Here is a 20,502-nt window from a genome sequence, read left to right on the forward strand (position 1 = left end):
GAAGGCTTTATTGCCAAATTCAGATTAAATTGAAGAAAGTAGGGAAAACATTAGACTTTAGACTCTAGGCATTCAGGTATGACCTAAATCAAATCCCTTACAATTTTACAGTGGAAGTGACAAATAGATTCAAGTGATTAGATCTGATAGACAGAATGCCTGAAGAACTAGGGATGGAGGTTCATGACATTGTACAGAAGGCAGAGATCAAGACCATCCCCAAGAAAAAGAAATGCAAAAGAGGCCAAAATGTTTGTCTGAGGAGGCCTTACAAATAGCTGAGAAAAGAAGAAAAGCTAAGGGCAAAGGAGAAAAGGAAAGATATAAACATCTGAATGTAGAGTTCCAAAGAATAGCAAGGAGAGATAAGAAAGTCTTCCTCAGTAATGAATGAAAAGAAAGAGAGGAAAACAATAGAATGGGAAAGACTGGAGAGCTCTTCAAGAAAATTAGAGATACCAAGGGAACTTTTCATGCAAAGATAGGCACAATAAAGGACAGAAATGGTATGTACCTAACAGAAGCAGCAGATATCAAGAAGAGGGGGCAAGAATACACAGAAGAGACTTTCCTGACCTAGACAATCACGATGCTGTGATCACTCACCTAGAGCCTGACATCCTGGAATGTGAAGTCAAGTGGGCCTCAGGAAGCATCACTACAAACAAAGCTAGTGGAGGTGATGGAATTCCAGTTGAAGTATTTCAAATCCTAAAAGATGATGCTGTGAAAGTGTTGCACTCAATGTGCCAGCAAATTTGGAAAACTGAGCAGTGGCCACAGGACTGGAAAAGGCCAGTTTTCATTCCAATTCCAAAGAAAGGCAATGCCAAAGAATGTTCAAACTACCTCACAATTGCACTCACCTCACAGGCTAGCAAAGTAATGCTCAAAATTCTCCAAGCTAGGCTTCAACAGTATGTGAACTGTGAACTTCCAGATGTTCAAGCTGGATTTAGAAAAGGCATAGGAACCAGAGATCAGATTGCCAACATCTGTTGGATCCTAGAACTACTTCTGCTTTATTGACTATGCCAAAGCCTTTGTGTGGATCACAACAAACAGTGGAAAATCCTTAAAGAGATGGGAATACCAGACCACCTTACCTGCCTCCTGAGAAATATATATGCTGGTTAAGAAGCAACAGTTAGAACTGGACACGGAACAACAGACTAGTTCCAAATTGGGAAAGGAGTACGCCAAAGCTGTATACTGTCACCCTGCTTCATGCCGGGCTGGATGAAGCAAAAGCTAGAATCAAGATAGCCAGGAGAAATATCAATAACCTCAGATACGCAGATGGCACCACTCTTATGGCAGAAAGTGAAGAAGAACTAAAGAGCCTCTTGATGAAAGTGAAAGAAGAGAGTGAAAAAGTTGGCTTAAAACTCAACACTAAAAAAATGAAGATCATAGCATCTGGTCCCATCTTCATGGCAAAGATAATGGGGACATTTCTTTTATTTCATGGCAAACAGATGGGGAAACAATGCAAACAGTGAAAGACTTTATTTTGGGGAGGCTCCAAAATCACTACAGAGGGTGACTGCAGCCATGAAATTAAAAGACGCTTGCTCCTTGGAAGAAGAGCTATGACCAACCTAGATAGCATATTCAAAAGCAGAGACATTACTTTGCCAACAAAGGTCCATATAATCAAAGCCATGGTTTTTCCAGTAGTCATGTGAGAGTTGAATTGTAAAGAAAGCTGAGCAATGAAGAATTAATGCTTTTGAACTGTGATGTTGGAGAAGACTATTGAGAGTCCTTTGGACTGCAAGGAGATCCAACCAGTCCATCCTAAAGGAAATCAGTCCTGAATATTCATTGGAAGGACTGATGTTGAGGCTGAAACTCCAATACTCTGACCATCTAATGTAAAGAACTGACTCATTGGAAAAGACCCTGATGCAGGGAAATACTGAAGGCTGGAGGAGAAGCAGACGACAGAGGATGAGATGTTTGGATGGCATCACTGACTTGACAGACATGAATTTGAGCAAGCTCTGGGAGTTGGTGGACAGGGAGGCCTGGCGTGACGCAGTCCATGGGTTCCCAAGGAGTTGGACACGACTGAGCAACTGAACTGAATTGACTGAATGCAGTTTTACTTTAGCATTTTACTTTTTAACTCTTTAGTATTTTAAAAAACAAGTATTATCCTTTTCTATGTTTTCATCATTTCAATTAATTTTTTTCTCTTATATCTTACATTTCAGTGTCTTCATAATATGTAGAAAGGAATGACTTGACATTTTTACAAAGTGTATTAATTAATGTCAATACATGAGAAACATTTTATTTGCTAATAATTTTGGGCATTATTGTACCACTTACCATCTTTGCAGAGATACATAATTATTCCTTACTTTCACTATTTATTGTTCATAAATGGGGAGAGGGTATATTCTGCTAAAATTCTTTCAAATCAATGATCGGAGATTATTTGCAAATAGTTTGTCCTTCCTATCAATTTTTAAAGCTAAATTGTTTGTCTTTTGATCCTGAAACGTTCTCTACAACCATTAATGAGGCATGGTGACCATAAGCCAAGCAAGTTGCAGAGTCTAAAAAAATGCTGTGATTTTGCTACATAGTGAAGATGATGGATGATAAAGAAAGCTGAGTGCCGAAGAATTGATGCTTTTGAACAGTGGTGTTGGAAAAGATTCTTGAGAGTCCCTTGGACTGCAAGGAGATCCAACCAGTCCATCTTTAAGGAGATCAGTCCTGGGTGTTAACTGGAAGGACTGGTGTTGAAGCTGAAACTCCAATACTTTGGCCACCTGATGCGAAGAGTTGACTCACTGGAAAAGACCCTGATGCTGGAAAAGATTGAGGGTAGGAGGAGAAGGGGATGACAGAGGATGAGATGGTTGGATGGCATCACTGACTCGATGGACATGAGTTTGGGTAAACTCTGGGAGTTGGTGACGAACAGGGAGGCCTGGCGTGCTGCAGTTCATGGGGTTGCAAAAAGTCAGATGCAACTGAGCAACTGAATTGAACTGAACTGAAGATGATGAGGAGATTGGAGAAACCACAATGACGCAGGTGATATTTATTTTGAATTAGTATATGTTAGGGCTTGGCTAACAGTTTCATTTAAGCTCATTTTTAACAGCAGTTCCACAGTGAAATTTGATAATTCTGCCTCCCGTTTGGCAGATGAGGAAACTGAAATCTAGTTAGATCACCCAAGATCAATTCAGGCGTGAAGTGGTAGGTGGGGTGCAAACCTGAGTCGTCTGCCTTTGCAGCTTAGACTAGAAACTGTGGCAACACTGTATCTCCTTGTTACATGACGAAGTCCCCTCCTCTGGATGGTCCTCCTGAGTCCTGGGTCATGTATTTCCAGCAGTCCTCAGGGTTCAGAGCTGATGGCAGCTTTTCTAAAAACTATCCTGAGATGACACATTTTAAAACTAGAAGGACCCCTTTTCCTTCTTATCCCAAAGATTATTGCCACTTTCTCTCTCTTCAAGTTCTGTGGAATGGACTTAGACAAAAAAAGTCACCTCACAACCTCTTATTTTCTTTTGTAAAAAATTGTATGATACACCCTGATATGAAAAGAAGAGCCCCTGTCACTTTCTTTGAGCCCCTTTGGAGAAAGTATAAGTAGCAATTGAACTTGATACTATTTCACTTTGTGGGAGGAAAGAACTTGGTTACCATTACTCAGTGATGAATCTAATGATAAAAATGTCAATTGAGCCAGGTCTATACTTTGTTAACATTTTTATTGCTACGTGCTCCCAATACAACAATCAGCATCAGTAGTGTACACTTTGATAAAAAGGAATTTTTAGCTTAGTAGAAAAGGAAGCTCAAAGATCAGAAGTATAATGAATATATACATCTTTATGAGAGGTGTATGTGTGTGACCAGCTTTCTTTGTAATCCCCTGTGGACTAGATGCATGCACACGCAAGCGAACTAGAGAGAATTTCATTCTGAAATTTTAGGGGAAAAAAAAAAAAGATTTCTGCTTGAGGCTCAGAGATTTCCAATCTGGAATTCACCTAATTCATTTGACCTTCAAAAGTCTTGCACCAAGTAGCAGCGATTCTTTAGAGGTATAGAGTCAATAGGTGAAGCTGTTATTTTTACCATGGTTAAAATGCAAAAAGTTTTTGCACATTTTCTGTGTTGAGAGGTTAACATATTTACATTTTAGATGGTTCAGAAACTGACGTCAAAATCATTATGCTGACAACATTTATCTTTCTTTTTCCTTTTAAGTGTAATTCATGAAATACTCATTTCTTTCACATACTTCTTTTCTGGTATTTCTAATTTACTATTTCGTTAAACAGCTAGCTGTCTGAGCCCATACAATTTTATGTTTCATTGAAGGGGAACAAGTTATCAACTTTGCATCAACTCCTCTAAAATTGCAAAAGGTTTGCATAACATCAATTTTGTTCAAATTTAGTTCTTTGATTTGGCTGCTTTATTTTGCTTAAATTTCTCCTCTATGTACAGAACAAAGCATGCAGCTCTAATTATGTCTCTCTAGTTTACCAAAATATGGCATTGGTATTAGAGTAAATATTTAGTACATAAAAATACTATCAAGAAAAAAAATCAAATTTTAATAAATATCTTCAGTTCTGAATTCTATATACAGATACTTTACATCTACTCCCTGGAATTTCTGGCTTCACTGTAAGTAAACTGATCACTGACATAAATTACTAGCACATTATTGCAGTCAGATGCATTGTGGTTGTGAGCATGTGAATATGAACCATGCGGAAAATAAATATCGCAACCATTGACAAATACTTTCTTGAACCTGCTTCTAGAGCCCTACAGCCCTGCTCTATTGAGTGTTAATCTAGTTTCATGATGCTTTTCTCAGCTACCAACATACAAATGATCTCAGAACATTTTTCATTATTATTACAGTACATTGAGTATACACATTTGTATATGTCAACAATGGGACGATTAAAAACAACACAAGAACAGAGGACAATCAATGGTGTCTATTGAAGCCCTGCTAAAAAGGTTTCTGTTTTGTCTTGCATGGGCTCATTTACTGGTCTCTGTTCCCTGTGACTACAAGTATGCTAAGACACTAATCTTATTCTTCTTTATTTAAAGGATGGAAGGTAATATCTGCAGCTTATCTATTCTTTTTCTCTAATTTAAGTGTCACATTGTTGATCAAACAAAACTACATAACACCACCCTTTGTATTGTCAGTAGCTGCAATTCTAACTTCTTTGTAATATTCTCCTTTGAAAATCAACTCATACAATGTCAAATAAGGCAATACTCAATGACAGGCACCTAGAACATCCAGAAATGTAACACAGTAAACAATCATTTGAGAACACATCTCTTAAAATAATACTGATTTCTGCAATATACAGTATTTACACAAACAGCTGCAAATTTGCTCATACAATATTTCTAATATAGATAAATAGGAATACAAGTCTAAGAATTCATTGCTTCAAAACTTTTTGTTAAAGTGTAAACCATTGGCATCTTTCTTCTTTTTACTGAATTTTTTTAAAATTAAAAAAGAAATCAGCTGATATGCACAATTGGTTCCAGTCCCTTTCCTGCTTTAGAAAATGACCCACACACCTAGCAACTTACTTTCCTCCGGTCAATAATCTTTGGTGCTTTCTTCCAATGAATTCTGGTAAATGAGTCGAGGCAGAACAAAAGGAGGACGAAAGCAACTAGAAAGTGAACCAGCACTTTTTTTTCTTCCACTCACAGAGAAAATGAGCTGACGATTTATGGAGAATTCCACTTTAAACAAGCTGTATGCACCATGGAGAGAGGCAGGTCCTCCAGATTTTTCACCGACGTTGAGCCTTATGGCTTCACTTGCTCATCTTTCCAATGTGGATGATCTTAGCGGACGTCTCTTGTCAATAAGCTTTTCATCTTTCTTTGAGGTTCTTGCTTGAGAAGAAGCACCTATGGAACCACTGGCTGCAAGGAAGCGGGCAGCAGCCAGTTGTGGAGATGAACTGAGGTGGCCACTCTTGGTGGGTGGGGAGGAGGGTCCTAGAGTTGCATTTTCTGCTGGCTGTGCTTGCCTCTGGGATAGGTTAGCACCATTGGATTTACTGTTTGACCTGAAAGCAGCAGGCTCATTTGGACCTGCTATGGAAGAGATTCTGCTCAAAGATTTCTTCTTTTCAGCAGGAGTCTCTGAATAGTATGGAACCAAAGATGTAGGCATCACTAGAGATCCGGGGAGGTCACTGGGGTTAAAGATAGCATCATCATGAGTTTCAGCAGCTTCTGAAAGGTACGGCGGTGGCAGGGTGCTACTGCGCTTGCTGCAGGACTCACAACATAACTTGTTATAACCTGGTATGGAGCAGTATCGTGCCAGCACCTCCATTTGACAGAATATGGACTTATCTCCCAAACATGGCTCATCTACAGAGATTCAAAGAAAAACAAAATAAGACATATGTCCAAACATAAACGGTGGACAATATGCATGGAGCTAGAGGGCATTATGCTTAGTGAAATAAGACAGACGGAAAAGGATATATATTGTATGAACTCACTTATATGTGGAATCTAAAAAAAACACAAAAAAACAGAATCATAGATTCAGAGAACAAAGGAGTGGTTGCTAAGGGAGGGGCAAAATAGGTAAAGGAGATTAAGAGGTACAAACCTCCAATTACAAAATAAATAAGCCATAGGGATGTCCCACGGAGCATAAGGAATATGGCCAGTCATATGGTGATAACTTTGTATGGGGACAGACTTATTGTGGTCCTCATTACATAATGAAATAATACTGTATGCCAACTATATTTCATTTTAAATATAAAATAAATATAGCTAAAAATAAATAAAAGGAGGAAAAGCATGAAAATCATTTATGAATATAAAAAGATTTAACTAAGATCTAACATTGATGGGTGTTTTCCACATGAGCCTTTGAGTTAAAATATGAATATTAGAATAAATTTACTTAAAAAAGTTGTTCTCTGTGCAAAGCACTTGGATTGACCAGCACTTTCACATTCCCATCAAGAGTCTTCAGATACAGGGTATTGTTTTCTTCTTAGGAATGTATTTCTGATTTTAGAAAATAGAATATTGGATTTATCATACTTTTAAGATACAGAGAGGCATCTGTTTTTTAAAATTTTATGATACTTCTGTCTTTATGATAGAGTACTCTTGCCTGGAAAATCCCATGGACAGAGGAGCCTGGTAGGCTGCAGTCCATGGAGTCGCTAAGAGTCCGGCACGACGGAGCGACTTCACTTTCACTTTTCACTTTCATGCATTGGAGAAGGAAATGGCAACCCACTCCAGTGTTCTTGCCTGGAGAATCCCAGGGACGGAGGAGCCTAATGGGCTGCCGTCTATGGGGTTGCACAGAGTTGGATACGACTGAAGCGGCTTAGCAGCAGCAGCAGTCTCTATATTAAGTTTAAATTTAAAATAAAAAATACTAAAGATCTGTTGGAACATATTAAATCTTAAAACTATATTACTAAAAGAAAAATCAAGATATAATTTTGATTCAGAGGATATTCTCCAGAGTGAAGCAATGGTTTCATGTTTACCATTGAATGTTCTCAGGTTATTTGTTATTTGAAAGCACAAATCTGGGTAACATGTGCCAACTTTCTTATGAATAATACATGGTTAATTTTATCGAATTGACAGTACTTTAAAGAATACTAAGTACCACTTATAAAACACTTGGTAGGTGTGTTTGTACATACTATTTCCATTATTTTAAAATTTTATTAATCATAAGTTGTAAGAATTAGATTTCAAAAAATCCAAACGTTGAGTTCATAAAAAGTCTGTACTTCTTTTTAGCCATTCCAGGGCACATTCTATGCAGAGCCCATGTGCATAATCCAACACAGAATACTGATCTCATATCCAAATAATAAATGCAAATAATTATAAATTGTGTCATTTATGTAATACAATCACAATGACAATGTAATGTTGGGTAATTCTACATTGCTAGGTAAGGAACTTGCTATATAACTTGCCAAAGAAATTGAATCCCTTTTCTAAAGTTTGAGGGGGGGATCAAAAAAGGAGGGTCAGTTGGCAAGACCAATAAAGATTAAACCTTCTCACCTTTGTTAGAGTTAGAATGTCATGTCCACTTCCTAAACTCTAAGATGACTTGTCTTTGCCTGATATTTACACGCCTATGATATAGTATGATGCATTTGAATATCTCATACTAGGAAAGAATTAGGTTGTAATCCTAATTAGGTTGCAAATACCTGCAAATTAATGGGTTTTACATCAAGTATCAATTCCTTATTGTATCCAAATTATTTTTTCTATGCTTATGTCTTTCTATGCCTATAATATTTTCTTTTGGATTAAGGAAGAGAATCAAGCACATACCTGCTGACAATTGGCCATATTTGCAAAAATATGCAGCTCTACCAGTTGTTAAGATCAATAAAGCTTACTCATAAAGTGTTTACCCTTCTGACAGTAACACTTATATAAGAGTAAAATATTATGGTGACAGTAAATTTTACAGCTTCTGAGTAGGTAAATTTGTTATTCTGGCTTTGACTTGTGCTTTGAACTTTCAAATATACTTTCCAGAGAAAAATGATTAAGTATGTAAGTCCTTTGTCTCCCCCTCATGGTCATACTTGTTCATGCCACCCAACATTAGCAAAGGGAAATATGCAGAGAAAGAATTCATAAGGTTACTTTGGAAGATTAGACAGGCAATGGGAGAATAGGAAGGGAGAGAGAGACAGCCACGGAGAGTCAGAAGGGAAGGGACACCGGGAGTTGGGAAAGAAAGAAGGCGGGGAAGACAAGAGATAGGGAAGAAATGGGAAGATGGAGAGACAGACAAGTAATGGCAGAGACAGAGGGGAGAAAAGGACAGAAAAAAGTGGAGGAGAAAGAAAGACACTTTTAGACACATGTGCCAGAAAGGGAAGGATGAGGGGTATCAGGGAGAAAAAGAGGGAAATGAAGAAAAAGAAGAGTCAGGAAGACACCGGGAGAGAGAGAAGAGGAAAGGGAGAGAGAGAGATGAGGAGGAGGCAGGGAGACTAGGAGAGAAAGAGTGAGTGAAAGAGGGAGAGAAGAAAAAGTGAGTGGAAAAAAACACGTGTGGTGCACACAGGACGTGAGCAACCCACAAATAGCAGGTGACAGCAAATCAGAAACAGGGAGTGAGACCCACAGAGCAAATGAGAGGAGAGTGAAGTGGAGACACAAAATGAGACAGACAGCACACAGGCAGATGTAGAGAGAGTGACAGAAAAGGAAGAAGAGGGAGACAGAGTTATAGAAGCTGAAACCATCCAATATATGCTATTTATTACAACAGCAAATTGAATTATACAGACATCCCGGACTCATGACAGTCCCACTTTTGATTTATGGATTTCACAATGGCGTGAAAGCCATATACATTCAGTAGAAACTGTACTTCAAATTTTGAATTTGGATCTTTTCTGGGTTAGTGATAAGTGGAATGATCCTCTCGTGATGCAGGGCAGCAGCCGCAGCTCCCAGTCAGTCAGGTGATCACCAGGGCAAACAACTTTTAATCACACTGTACCCAGACAACTGTTCACAGGCTTTGGGTTAGATGATTTTGCCCAAGTGTAGGCTAACATAAGTGTTAAGAGCATGTTTAAGGCTAGGGTACAGTATTCAGTAAGTTGTGCACATGTGATGACATATGCATGCATGCTCAGTCATGTCTGACTCTTTGAGACCCTAGTCCACCAGGCTCCTCTGTCTATGGAATTTTCCAGGCAAGAAAACTGGAGTGGGTTGCCATTTCCTCCTTCAGGGAATCTTCCCCACCTAGGGATGGAATCTACATCTCTTGCATTGGCAGGCAGGTTCTTTATCACTGAGCCACTTTGGAAGCCCTGTTCTGTAAGTTAGTTGTATTAAATGCATTTTTGACTGAATGCATTTTCAACTCAGAAAGAGTTTATCAGGATATAACTCTCTTGTAAATTGAGGAAGATCTGCACTTTAAAATAAAGAAAAGAGACTCTGTTTTTGCAATACTGAAGGAATAGGTCAAGTAAATTTTAGCCTAGGTACAAGGTGCCTATTTTGCAAGCACATTTGTTGAATATTTGGGCTTTCCTCATAGCTCAATTGGTAAAGAATCACCTGCAATGCAGGAGACCTGGGTTCAGTCCCTGGGTTGGGAAGATCCCCTGGAGAAGGGAAAGGCTACTCATTCCAGTATTCTGGCCTGGAAAATTCCATGGACTGTATAGTCCAAGGGGTTGCAAAGAGACATGACTGAGTGACTTTCACTTTCATGGATATGGATGCATTTGGAAACGGCTTTGTGAATGACATTTATCATCTGCATGTCTCAACTGAATAATTTTAGTAAAACATTGCATAACATTCTGCATTATTATGCCTTTAACAATAATGTGAAGTTATAAAGAAAATCAGAGAGAAAATAAGCAGCTTCTTCTAGAAACACAGATTGACAGAAACTTCATATGGGATGATAAGGCCCTCACCCCAGCATTACCGTCGACTGGGAACCACGGAGGCTGCAGTGGTGACGCTAACTAAATGGAGGGGATACTGCCTCAGACACCCATCTTAAAGAACTGTATTAGGCTAATATTTCAAATGTGTTTTCCTAAAGTTATTTTTCAATAAGTAAATGAAAATTCCAGAGCTTGTCCCCAGAGGAAATTCTCCTTTTTTGAGGTTCAAAAACATGGTCATAGTGCGAGTCTGATGCATGAAGCAGGGTACTCAAAGCCGATGCTCTGGGACAACCTAGAGCAATAGGGGAGGGGAGGGAGGTAGGGAGGAGTTTCAGCATGGGGGGACACATGTATACCTATGGCCGATTCTTGTTCGTGTATGGCAAAAGCCATCACAGTAAAGTAATTGTCCTCCAATTAAAATAAATGAATTAATTAAAAAATCAAAATAAAGAAAAAAGTTAACCATGGTCAGAGCAGTGAAATCAATCAGTGTCACACCTACCATTACAGGGAGGCAGCTGACAAGCTCGGACAGACTCAGGCTTCTCCCCGTCGCAGTGGTCACCGGCCCTGCAGAGGACCTGCCTCACCTCTGTTCCCTCACCGCAGGTCACTGAACACTACAGAAACAAAGGCTATGATTTGTAGACGTTTTACTCCACCAAGACTGCCTTCCTTCCTTTCCCCATGTGCACACTCAGGCATACACATGCACACACAAGCACACATGCATACACAGCTCTGGGGTTCTTTCTCTGCTGCGCAGTGTTACAGTGACTTTGGAGACAGAGAATCCTGTTTATAACCTGGCTCCATCCTTCACCAGCCTGGGAACATTGCTCTTTCTCTGAAAGCCTCACAGAATTGTTGGAGTAAATGAAGCAAAGGAAACAATGTATGTAAAGCAGATAAGTCTGGCACTTAGGAAGCATTTGATGCTGAAGAAGTCATTGTTACAGTGTTAACACTTTCTGCAGGTTCCTAAAACCAGTGGTGGAGTCCATTTTCAGGGAGTGGATCTCAGATTGAGCTTCCCCTTCTCTCACCTTCCTTACAGATGGCAAACTGACTCATGTGCTATGCTGGAACTATTATTACTCTATTTCCACATATTCATTTATTTAAGGAAGGGGCTAACTGCTCTAAAACTAAGCCCAGAAACAGCCGTGCTATTGATCTAGGTAGGATCTGTAGAGGAAGAAGGCTTCTTCTCAGGCTCTGAAGAGAGTGAAAGGTGAGTTCTTCTAGTCCTGTGCAGATATCTTTCATTGGCTTGTTCCTTCCATCCTGGGTCTGTTCTCCACTTCCTCTTTCATTCTCTGCTTTTTTGAGTCCCTGTCCTCCTAGCCACTCTTCTATGGCCGCATAATTCCTTATTTGGAATCTTTAGAAACATCAAAGATCTGTGGTTAATACACGGATGAGACACTGATTCAGCCAATCACCAAACAGACGTTATTCAGACAGGCACCAACTGGGCACTGGGAAAGCGAAGTACTTTTTTTTTTTTTTTGAGAAATGGTTGGACTAGTGCTGAGCACAAGCTCAAAAACAGGAGTTATGATACACTGCCGTGATCAGCAAGCCATTGGTAGGCTTCTGCTTTTGGAATGAAGAAGAAGGACTGCAGAAAAGGCACCCCATGGTATTTTGGACCATGAAGCTGAGCCTTGATGGATGATGGGCAGATAGTCAGATAGACAGAAAGGGAAGGGCAAGCCAGCCAGAAGGCAGGAGGCTCCAACCAGGTGGTCTTTGGAACAGTGAACAGTTTCCTCAGACTGGGACAAAGAGGTGTAATAAAGGAAGACAGATTAAGAAGAGTTATCGTGGGATTTATTTGTTTATTGTTGGTGATCATTTTGCAATATATACAAATACCAAATCATTAAGTTGTACACCTGAATCTAAGGTAATGTTGTATCAATTATACCTCAATTAAAACACACACACACACACACACACACACACACACACAAAAGCAATGCGGTGTCAAACAGGGCAGGACCCTGCATTCAAGGTTAGGGATTTGAAACACATCTAGGAGGGACAGTGCGGTTGACACTATTAGAAAATCAGTCACCTTTTAGACAACTTTGTATCCCAAAGCATCCAAATGTGGTTTGCCCCCATCAATGAATCTTATATGCAAACACTGTTTTAAAATATCAATTTTTTCTTAATATGCCCAGGTGCTTAGTGATTCCAAACAATGTGACAGTTTCTCCATTCACACAAAGCCCACCTGATACAGAAGTGAAATTAAAATATGTTTTCACATGCTTTCACACACATACTCCCCCCCCCGGCCCCACAGAGTTCGCACACCCACCTCGTTCCAAGGCCCCGTTTTCCACTGGGCCGGGCAGGGCACTCTGTTGCAGGGCCGGCGGCTCTCGGGCCGGTCGCCCGCGCAGTACTTGCTGTGCACCGAGCGGTTGGTGCCGTCGTGGAGCGGCTGGAGGCAGCGCACCGTGCGCAGCTGGTAGCCGGAAGTGCCGCAGGTTTTGGTGCAGTGCTCCCACTCTTCCGCCGCCCAGCTGCAGGGGTGGGGGTGAGGGGTTAACATTGCCCATGGTAACCCCGGTGCGCCGTGCGCCCCTTCCTGCACCGTAAGCCGAGGTTTTCCTACTCTCTGGGTGAGGTACCGCCCAGGAGGCAACTTCAGAAATATGGATACATCAGTCTCAGAACTTTCTAACAAAAATAGATCTGACACTTCTGTGTTTTAGGCCCTGGTATCCTGTCTCCCCGGTGACTTTGAAACCACCTTCTCTCTTCCACAAGGATCATCTACAGAGGGCTTTGGAAACTCATCCTAAGGTTTTCCCCTCAGATTCAGGCATGTTTCAAAACTAGCCCCCACTGGTAAACAGGATGTGGTATACTGATTGCTGTTACTCATCAAAAAAAGAAGGAAATAATACCATATGCACTATCATGGATGGACCTGGAGATTATCATAGGAAGTGAAGTCAGTCAGAAAAAGACAAATATCATGTGATATCACTTATATGTGGAATCTAAAAATATGATACCAATGAACTTATTTTGCCTCAGGGTGTTAAATATCTCATAGGAAATATAAAAAGGATCCATCTGGTCCCTGCCATGACAAACTGATTTGACTGCTGCTGCTTTTTCATTACTTCATGACTTTACTCATGTTTTAATATTCTGAGATTTCTGTTCCATCTCTATGGTTGTTGCTGTGAAGGCTACCTGACATATCCATTATGTTTGAAAAATTCTGTTCTTCATATAGGCCCTTTTTGACCTGATAAAAGTTGTGTGCCTGAGCAGAAACCGCTTCCATGAATATACCTGATAGAAACATTTCCAAGCAGATATTTTAAAAAAGATTTCTTCGGGGACATTCCCAAATTACACATCCAAATTCAATGTCAGTGTCCCAGCACTCTCCAAATTAGCTACGGATACACTATTACAGACAGTTCTTCATTACATATATCCCAAAGGGTTGTCACCATTGATTACCTCCAGTTAATCAGTCTGTCAGAATGTAATGGAAGCATACTATTTGTCCTTTCCAAAGTTACTTTCTCTCTGCATTTTTAAAAATTTCTGTATATACGGAGCTTGTTGTTGTTGCCGTTTAGTCACTAAGTCAGGTCTGACTGTTTCATCACCTCATGGACTGTAGTCCACCAGGTTCCTTTGCCCATGAGATTTCCCAAGCAGGAATATTGGAGTGGGTTGCCAGTTTTTTTCTCCAACCTAGGTGTCGTGACTCCTGCATTGGCAGGCAGATTCTTTACCACTGAGCCGCCTGGGAAGCCCATATATGCAGCACCAAAATATAAGCAAGTTAAAACCTTGGCCGTTTTTGCTCTTCAGAGTTTAAGATTGCCCTTGTTTGTCAACTGACAGTAAGAATGAATGGTGGCAACTGAGAAAGTTTACTCAGTTTTGAAGACTTCAATAGTGACTCTCATTTGAAGATAGGTATTACATGAGAGGTATATACTTCATAGTCACAGGTACTTTTGGCCACCAGGGAAACCTGGACATATGGTAATTAACTCAGCAGACCCAAGAAGGATAAAGTCAAGTTCCTGGTGGCTCAGATGGTAAGGAATCCACCTGCAATGTGGGAAACCTGGGTTCGATCCCTGGGTTGGGAAAATCCCCTGGAGGAGGGCATGACAACCCACTCCAGTATTCTTGCCTGGAGAATCCTCATGGACAGAGGAGCCTGGCAGGCTACAGTCCATCGGGTCACAAAGAATCAGACATGACTGAGTGACTAAGCACAGCACACACATACAAATAAATCTATATACAAAACAGAAACAGGTTCACAGACATAGAAAACAAACTTATGGTTACCAAAGGGGAAAGGGAGGTGAGGAGGAATAAATTAAGAGTACGGGATTAAGAGATACAAACTACTATACCTAAAATAGAGAAGCAAAAAGGATTTACTGTGTAGTACAGGGAACTGCAAGGAGATGCAACCAGTCCATTCTGAAGGAGATCAGCCCTGGGATTTCTTTGGAAGGAATGATGTTAAAGCTGAAACTCCAGTACTTTGGCCACCTCATGCGAAGAGTTGACTCATTGGAAAAGACTCTGATGCTGGGAGGGATTGGGGGCAGGTGGAGAAGGGGACGACAGAGGATGAGATGGCTGGATGCCATCACTGACTCAATGAACGTGAGTCTGAGTGAACTCTGGGAGTTGGTGATGGACAGGGAGGCCTGGCGTGCTGTGATTCATGGGGTCGCAAAGAGTAGGACACGACTGAGAGACTGAACTGACTGAACTGACTGACAGGGAACTATATTCAACATCTTGTAATAGCCTATAAAGTCAGGTAATCTGAAAAAAAAGGAATCATTTCTTGCACACCTGAAATTAACACAATATTGTAAATCAACTATACCTCAATAAAGAAGAGAGGCAGAAATAAAAGCGAGAAGCAGAAATATGGTTTAAAAACACGGGACTAAAGGTTTGTATAATTCCTATGAAATGATCTGATCACTGTAAGCAGGTACACGTATTAGCTTTGACTAAAAATTAAAACTAAAAAGAGCTAATGACATTTAAATCCCTTTCATTTTTTTCCTTGATATATAAGGATAGGTCAAATAAATGCTTACAGTGGATGTGTGCACTCCTGAATATTGCACATTCTTCTAATAGGTTTTGGTTTTTTGTTGACCTCACAGAAGCTGCGATGAACCATTTTGTTATCACTTTTCCTACGGCATCCGTATTTAGTGTACTGGAAACCTGAGGAGGCAAATATATGTTTGATTTAATCATTTATTCATTCTGTCACCTGTTTGACCATTTATTCATTCATTTCATTCGTCAAGTATTTATTGAGCCAGGCACTGTTCTAGGTGGTCTAGTTCCAGAAGCAAATTAAATAATGAAATAAAAATCAACAAAAATCCTTTAATAAGTATTAAATAGCAACTGCATGCTTGTTAATGAACTAGATCCTGAAATACAGTCTAGTAAGATAGTCAGATAGGAAAACTATGTCATACCTAGTGACATAGGCTTCTACAAAGCTATGTCAATAATTGACTGTAGAGGGCGGCAAAGGAACACAGAGGGGACGTTCTCTACCTTAGCTGGAGGAGAGACAGAGAATGTTTACAAGATCAGCACTTCCCTGGGCAGAATCCTCAAGTTCAGACAGCACCAGTAAAGGGCATGGACTTCACTGGTGGCTCAGTGGTAAAGAACCTGCTTGCCCCTGTAGAAGACATGAGTTCGATCCCTAGGTCAGGAAGATCGCCTGGAGTAGGAAATGGCAACCCTCTCCAGTATCTGTGTCTGGGTCCCAAAAGAGTTGGACATGACTTAGAGACTGAACAACAACAAAGAGAATGAAGCAGAATAATATTCCAAGCAAATGAAATGACATAGAAAACTGCAGGGCTCTTTGAATGGCTGAAGTATGGGATCTGATCTTAAAAGACCTGTGGGCCAGACAAATGTTTAGATTTTATCCAGGGAGTTATTGAGGGTCTCCCCAGGCACCAACTTGGACGTTGAAAAAACATATATATATATATATATATATATATAATTTTTTAATTTTGGAAAATTTCAAATCTAAAAAACTGTAAGGAAAGCACAATCAATATGCCTTACACCTAGATTAACCTTTTGTTACTATGTCAGCATATTTGATATACATATTTTTACATCATATATATTAATTATAACATATAATAAACAAATTATATCAGTAAAGAATCTGCTCGCAATGCAGGAGACCCGGATTCGATTCCTGGGTTGGGAAGATCCTCTGGAGAAAGAAACGGCAGCCCACTTTAATATTCTTGCCTGGAGAATCCCATGGACAGAGGAGCCTGGCAGGCTATAGTCCATGGGATCCCAAGAGTCAGACACGACTTAGCAACTAAACCAGTACCACATATACGTTTACATATAAAATGTTGCTGAACCTTTTGAGAGTAAGTTGCTAACATTCTGATTCTTCAGTTCCAAATACCTCATCATATAGCTCATAACAAGCACATTTCCCCACACAACCACAATATACTCTTAAAATCAGAATATTTAACCCAAATATAATACTATTATATAAAGATGATATTCAAAATTTATCAATTGCCCTATAATGTACTCTATAAAAATGTTTCTCCAATCAAAGATCATGCACCACATTTAGTAGTCATGGAATTAATCAGGAATAGTTTTAATCTCTTTCTGTCTTTTAATATTTTTGAGATGATAAGCCAGTTGTTTTGTAAAATGTCCCACAGTCTGGGTTTATCTGTCTCGTAATGGTTCGATTCAGGTTTTCACTTTGGTCAAGAATATTACATAAGTTACGTTTTGTCTTCAGGGTAACATATTGAGAGAATGAAGGATCTGAATCAGGGAATATAATTCTACTCATTCATTCATTCATTTATTCATCCATTCAAGAAATTACCTAGAAATGAAGAGAAGAAAATCAAATTTAGTTGGCTAGTTAGGAAACTTCTGCAATAATCTTCCCTTTCAAAGTCGAGAAGGAAGCTGATGAGGGAGGAATAGATCTAGTAGATACTAAAAAGGTGATTCTGAAAGTCTTGTGACCAAGTAGATGTTGACGATGCAGTGGTGGTTGGTGGTGGTTTAGTCACTAAGTCGTATCCAACTCTTGTGACTCCAAGGACTATAACCCGCCAGGCTCCTTTTTCCATAGGACTTTCCAGTCAAGAATACTGGAGTAGATTGCCATTTCCTTTTCCAGGGGATCTTCCTGACCCAGGGATCAAACCTGGGTCTCCTGTACTGCAGGCAGATGCAGTAGATCCAAATTAAATAATCATTTTTGTGGTAGATAGAGTATCATTTTTATTTTATTTAGTTTTGGGCCACACCTGTGGCGCACAGTATCTTAGTTCCTTGACCAGGGACTGAATCTGTGCCCTCTGCAGTAGAAGTGCAGTCTTAGCCACTGAACCACTAAGGAAGTACATAAAGTGTCATTTTAAATAATTATCTAAAAACATTTTATGTCCTTTCTAGAGAAAAACCTTTAAAAATACACCTTTGAATTTAAAAGTATACATATTTACCCAGGCATTCCCTACTATGAATAATTTCTTGTTTTCAACTATTAAGTGTTACTATTATGAGAGAATTCTGTGTAAGCTAGCTCCATTGTGGAGCACTTGTTGTTCCAAACTAGAGGAATGGATAATGGGAGAGACTGAGAAACTTTGAGATGAGCTTAATGGACCTACTCCAGAAAGAGAGCAGACAGGTAGCAGAATGCAGTACAAACAGGCACGAAGAAGCCAGGCTACCTACCTGGGTTTGTACTGATCTTCCCTGTGCGTCGGTTTCCCCATCAGTATGACAGAGGTTAAAACAGTACCAACCTCTTAGAGCCCTTCATCATTAAAGTATAAAACACTTAAAGTAGTATCTGGTACACAGTGCAACTAAGAGCTCTTTCATTATTAATGCTGAAAAGATATGTGTAGATATGGAAAGTAAAAGTGGAGGAGAAGGAAGGTAAGAACAAAAGACACTGAGGTTTGGGAGAGTTAGGAAAGAATAAAGTGACTAAGGGTACCACTGCATGGATATAAGACAAGGGGAAAAGGCCAAGGAATTTTAAGATGGTCTACTATATATGAATGGGTTCCTATCACTTGTAGATTCTGAGATTTCAGTCAAAATGCTTTAAGTTCTGGTTATGTCTGGTGTTTCTCAGGTTGTATCCTCAGTTAGACACAATCCTTAAGGCAGAAGGAAGAAGATTGGCTTTTATATGAATTACATTTTAGTATAATAAATGTGTTCAATTTGTTACCTCCACCACAGGGTTTGGAACACTGAGACCAGCTCTTCAATGCCCACTCAAAAGTATCTAATTCTTCCTGGATGACATTGTTGCTGTTGATTGTAGGTGCAGAGTCCTCATGGATGATGTACTTATATGTCAGGCTAGAGCGGGTATCGTTCTCCTGAGGTATAATCTAATGTATACATGAAATAGATATGTAAATCGCCTGAGTTTTAATTTGAATGAAAAATTACAAACATTTCAGAATACATATCTTATTAAAACTGGAAGACTTTCAAGTAGTTTCTAAAAATAGAGTGTTTTTTTCTTTCTATTACTAAAGTACAGGTATGTCTTGATTAAGAAAAAAATGCAAATATACAAAGTATCTTGACATTAAAAAGTTTAAAAAAATACAACAAAATTCAATTTTATTTTAAAATTTGAAATTCCTCAAGTTACATAACTCCTGAGTGCACTTAATTGTTACTCTTTACAGTAGACTTTTGTTATGGTGATAAAGATAATAATGTTCCATCCAGAAAATATAGACATCATGAAAAAATATAAAGAAAATAAAAATCATCCATAATGCCACTAAACCAGAGAAAACTAAAGTCATTTTTATTATTCTGGGATAGAACCTCAAGATATTTGCATATGTGTGTGTGTGTGAGTGTGTGTGTATATGTATACATACATACTTTTCTGGTCTTGCTTATTTCACTTGACATGTCACACATTTCCCAAGACAGTAAAAATTCATATATTCATATAAATATAAAATATTTTCTAAATGCCAGCATAGTGTTTACTCGTAGTGCACGTGTGCATGTTCAGTCACTCAGTCGTGTCCAACTCTTTGCAGCCCCATGGACTGCAAAAGCTCCTCTGTAGAGCCTTTTTATAGACTGCTTTTTGTAGGACAGGCTCCTCTGTCCACGGGATTCTCCAGCAAGAATACTGGAGTGGGTAATCATTTCCTATTCCAGGGGATCTTCCTGACTCACGGGTCTAACCCAGGTCTCCAGCATCCCCCACATTGGCAGGTGGATCCTTAACCACTGTTCCACCTGGGCAGCCCATTTAATCCTAGTGTACCTTATTTAATCAGAAAAATTAATATCTGTATTTTGATTAAAATTTATCCCCACTTTTGTGATAATTTCTGATTTTCCTTAATGTGGTAAAGGGTACAAACACATTTTTATAGTTCTCAGACCAGTGAATGGCCTTTCAGAATAGTTAAAACAATTATTATTTTCATAATGAGAGTATATGAAGGTGCTCCCATTCAGCACAGCATATTAAATCATTTTCCTCTTTGTTAACTGAATGGGCAAAAGATTGTTGTTTTAATTGCTATTTATTTGATAAATAGTAAAGATTAATTTTCCTAAGTTTATCGGTCCCTTGTATTTTGTCCACCATGCACTGCGTGTTCATGTCAGATCCTCTTTATTTTATTGTTATACATATTCTTTTTTTCATGTAATCCACGCAATAGAAATATTAATCCTTTTATAATAAACTTTGCAAGCATATTCTCAGCTTTTTATGTTATCTTTTCTAGCAAAGCACTCTTTTTTATATATAGTTTTTATTGACTTTCATGTAGTTTTTACAGGATTGTATCAATTATACATGGCTCCCTGGGGTCACTCTAATATTATTGGTGAAGCCCTGCAAGAAGGCTCCGAGGCCAGACACCTGTGC

The 20,502-nt window shown here is 39.3% G+C and overlaps 1 protein-coding gene across 2 annotated transcripts in view; it reads right to left on the reverse strand.

Annotated features, from left to right (window-relative positions):
• Positions 1–3,724: 3,724 nt before the first annotated feature.
• ADAMTS3 (ADAM metallopeptidase with thrombospondin type 1 motif 3) overlaps positions 3,725–20,502 on the reverse strand; it is a 277,975-nt gene continuing 261,197 nt past the window's right edge. For both annotated transcript variants that reach the window (XM_061420428.1, XM_061420429.1), the window contains exons 18-22: positions 18,814–18,979; positions 15,620–15,752; positions 12,826–13,033; positions 10,996–11,113; positions 3,725–6,417 (exon numbers count right to left, since the gene is read on the reverse strand). In XM_061420428.1, the coding sequence (XP_061276412.1) occupies positions 5,858–6,417; positions 10,996–11,113; positions 12,826–13,033; positions 15,620–15,752; positions 18,814–18,979 (1,185 nt within the window). In that variant the 3' untranslated portion in view covers positions 3,725–5,857. The remainder of the gene's footprint in view (positions 6,418–10,995; positions 11,114–12,825; positions 13,034–15,619; positions 15,753–18,813; positions 18,980–20,502) is intronic.

This window comes from Bos javanicus, chromosome 6 (genome assembly GCF_032452875.1).
Source record: "Bos javanicus breed banteng chromosome 6, ARS-OSU_banteng_1.0, whole genome shotgun sequence".
Taxonomy (NCBI): Eukaryota; Metazoa; Chordata; class Mammalia; order Artiodactyla; family Bovidae; genus Bos; species Bos javanicus.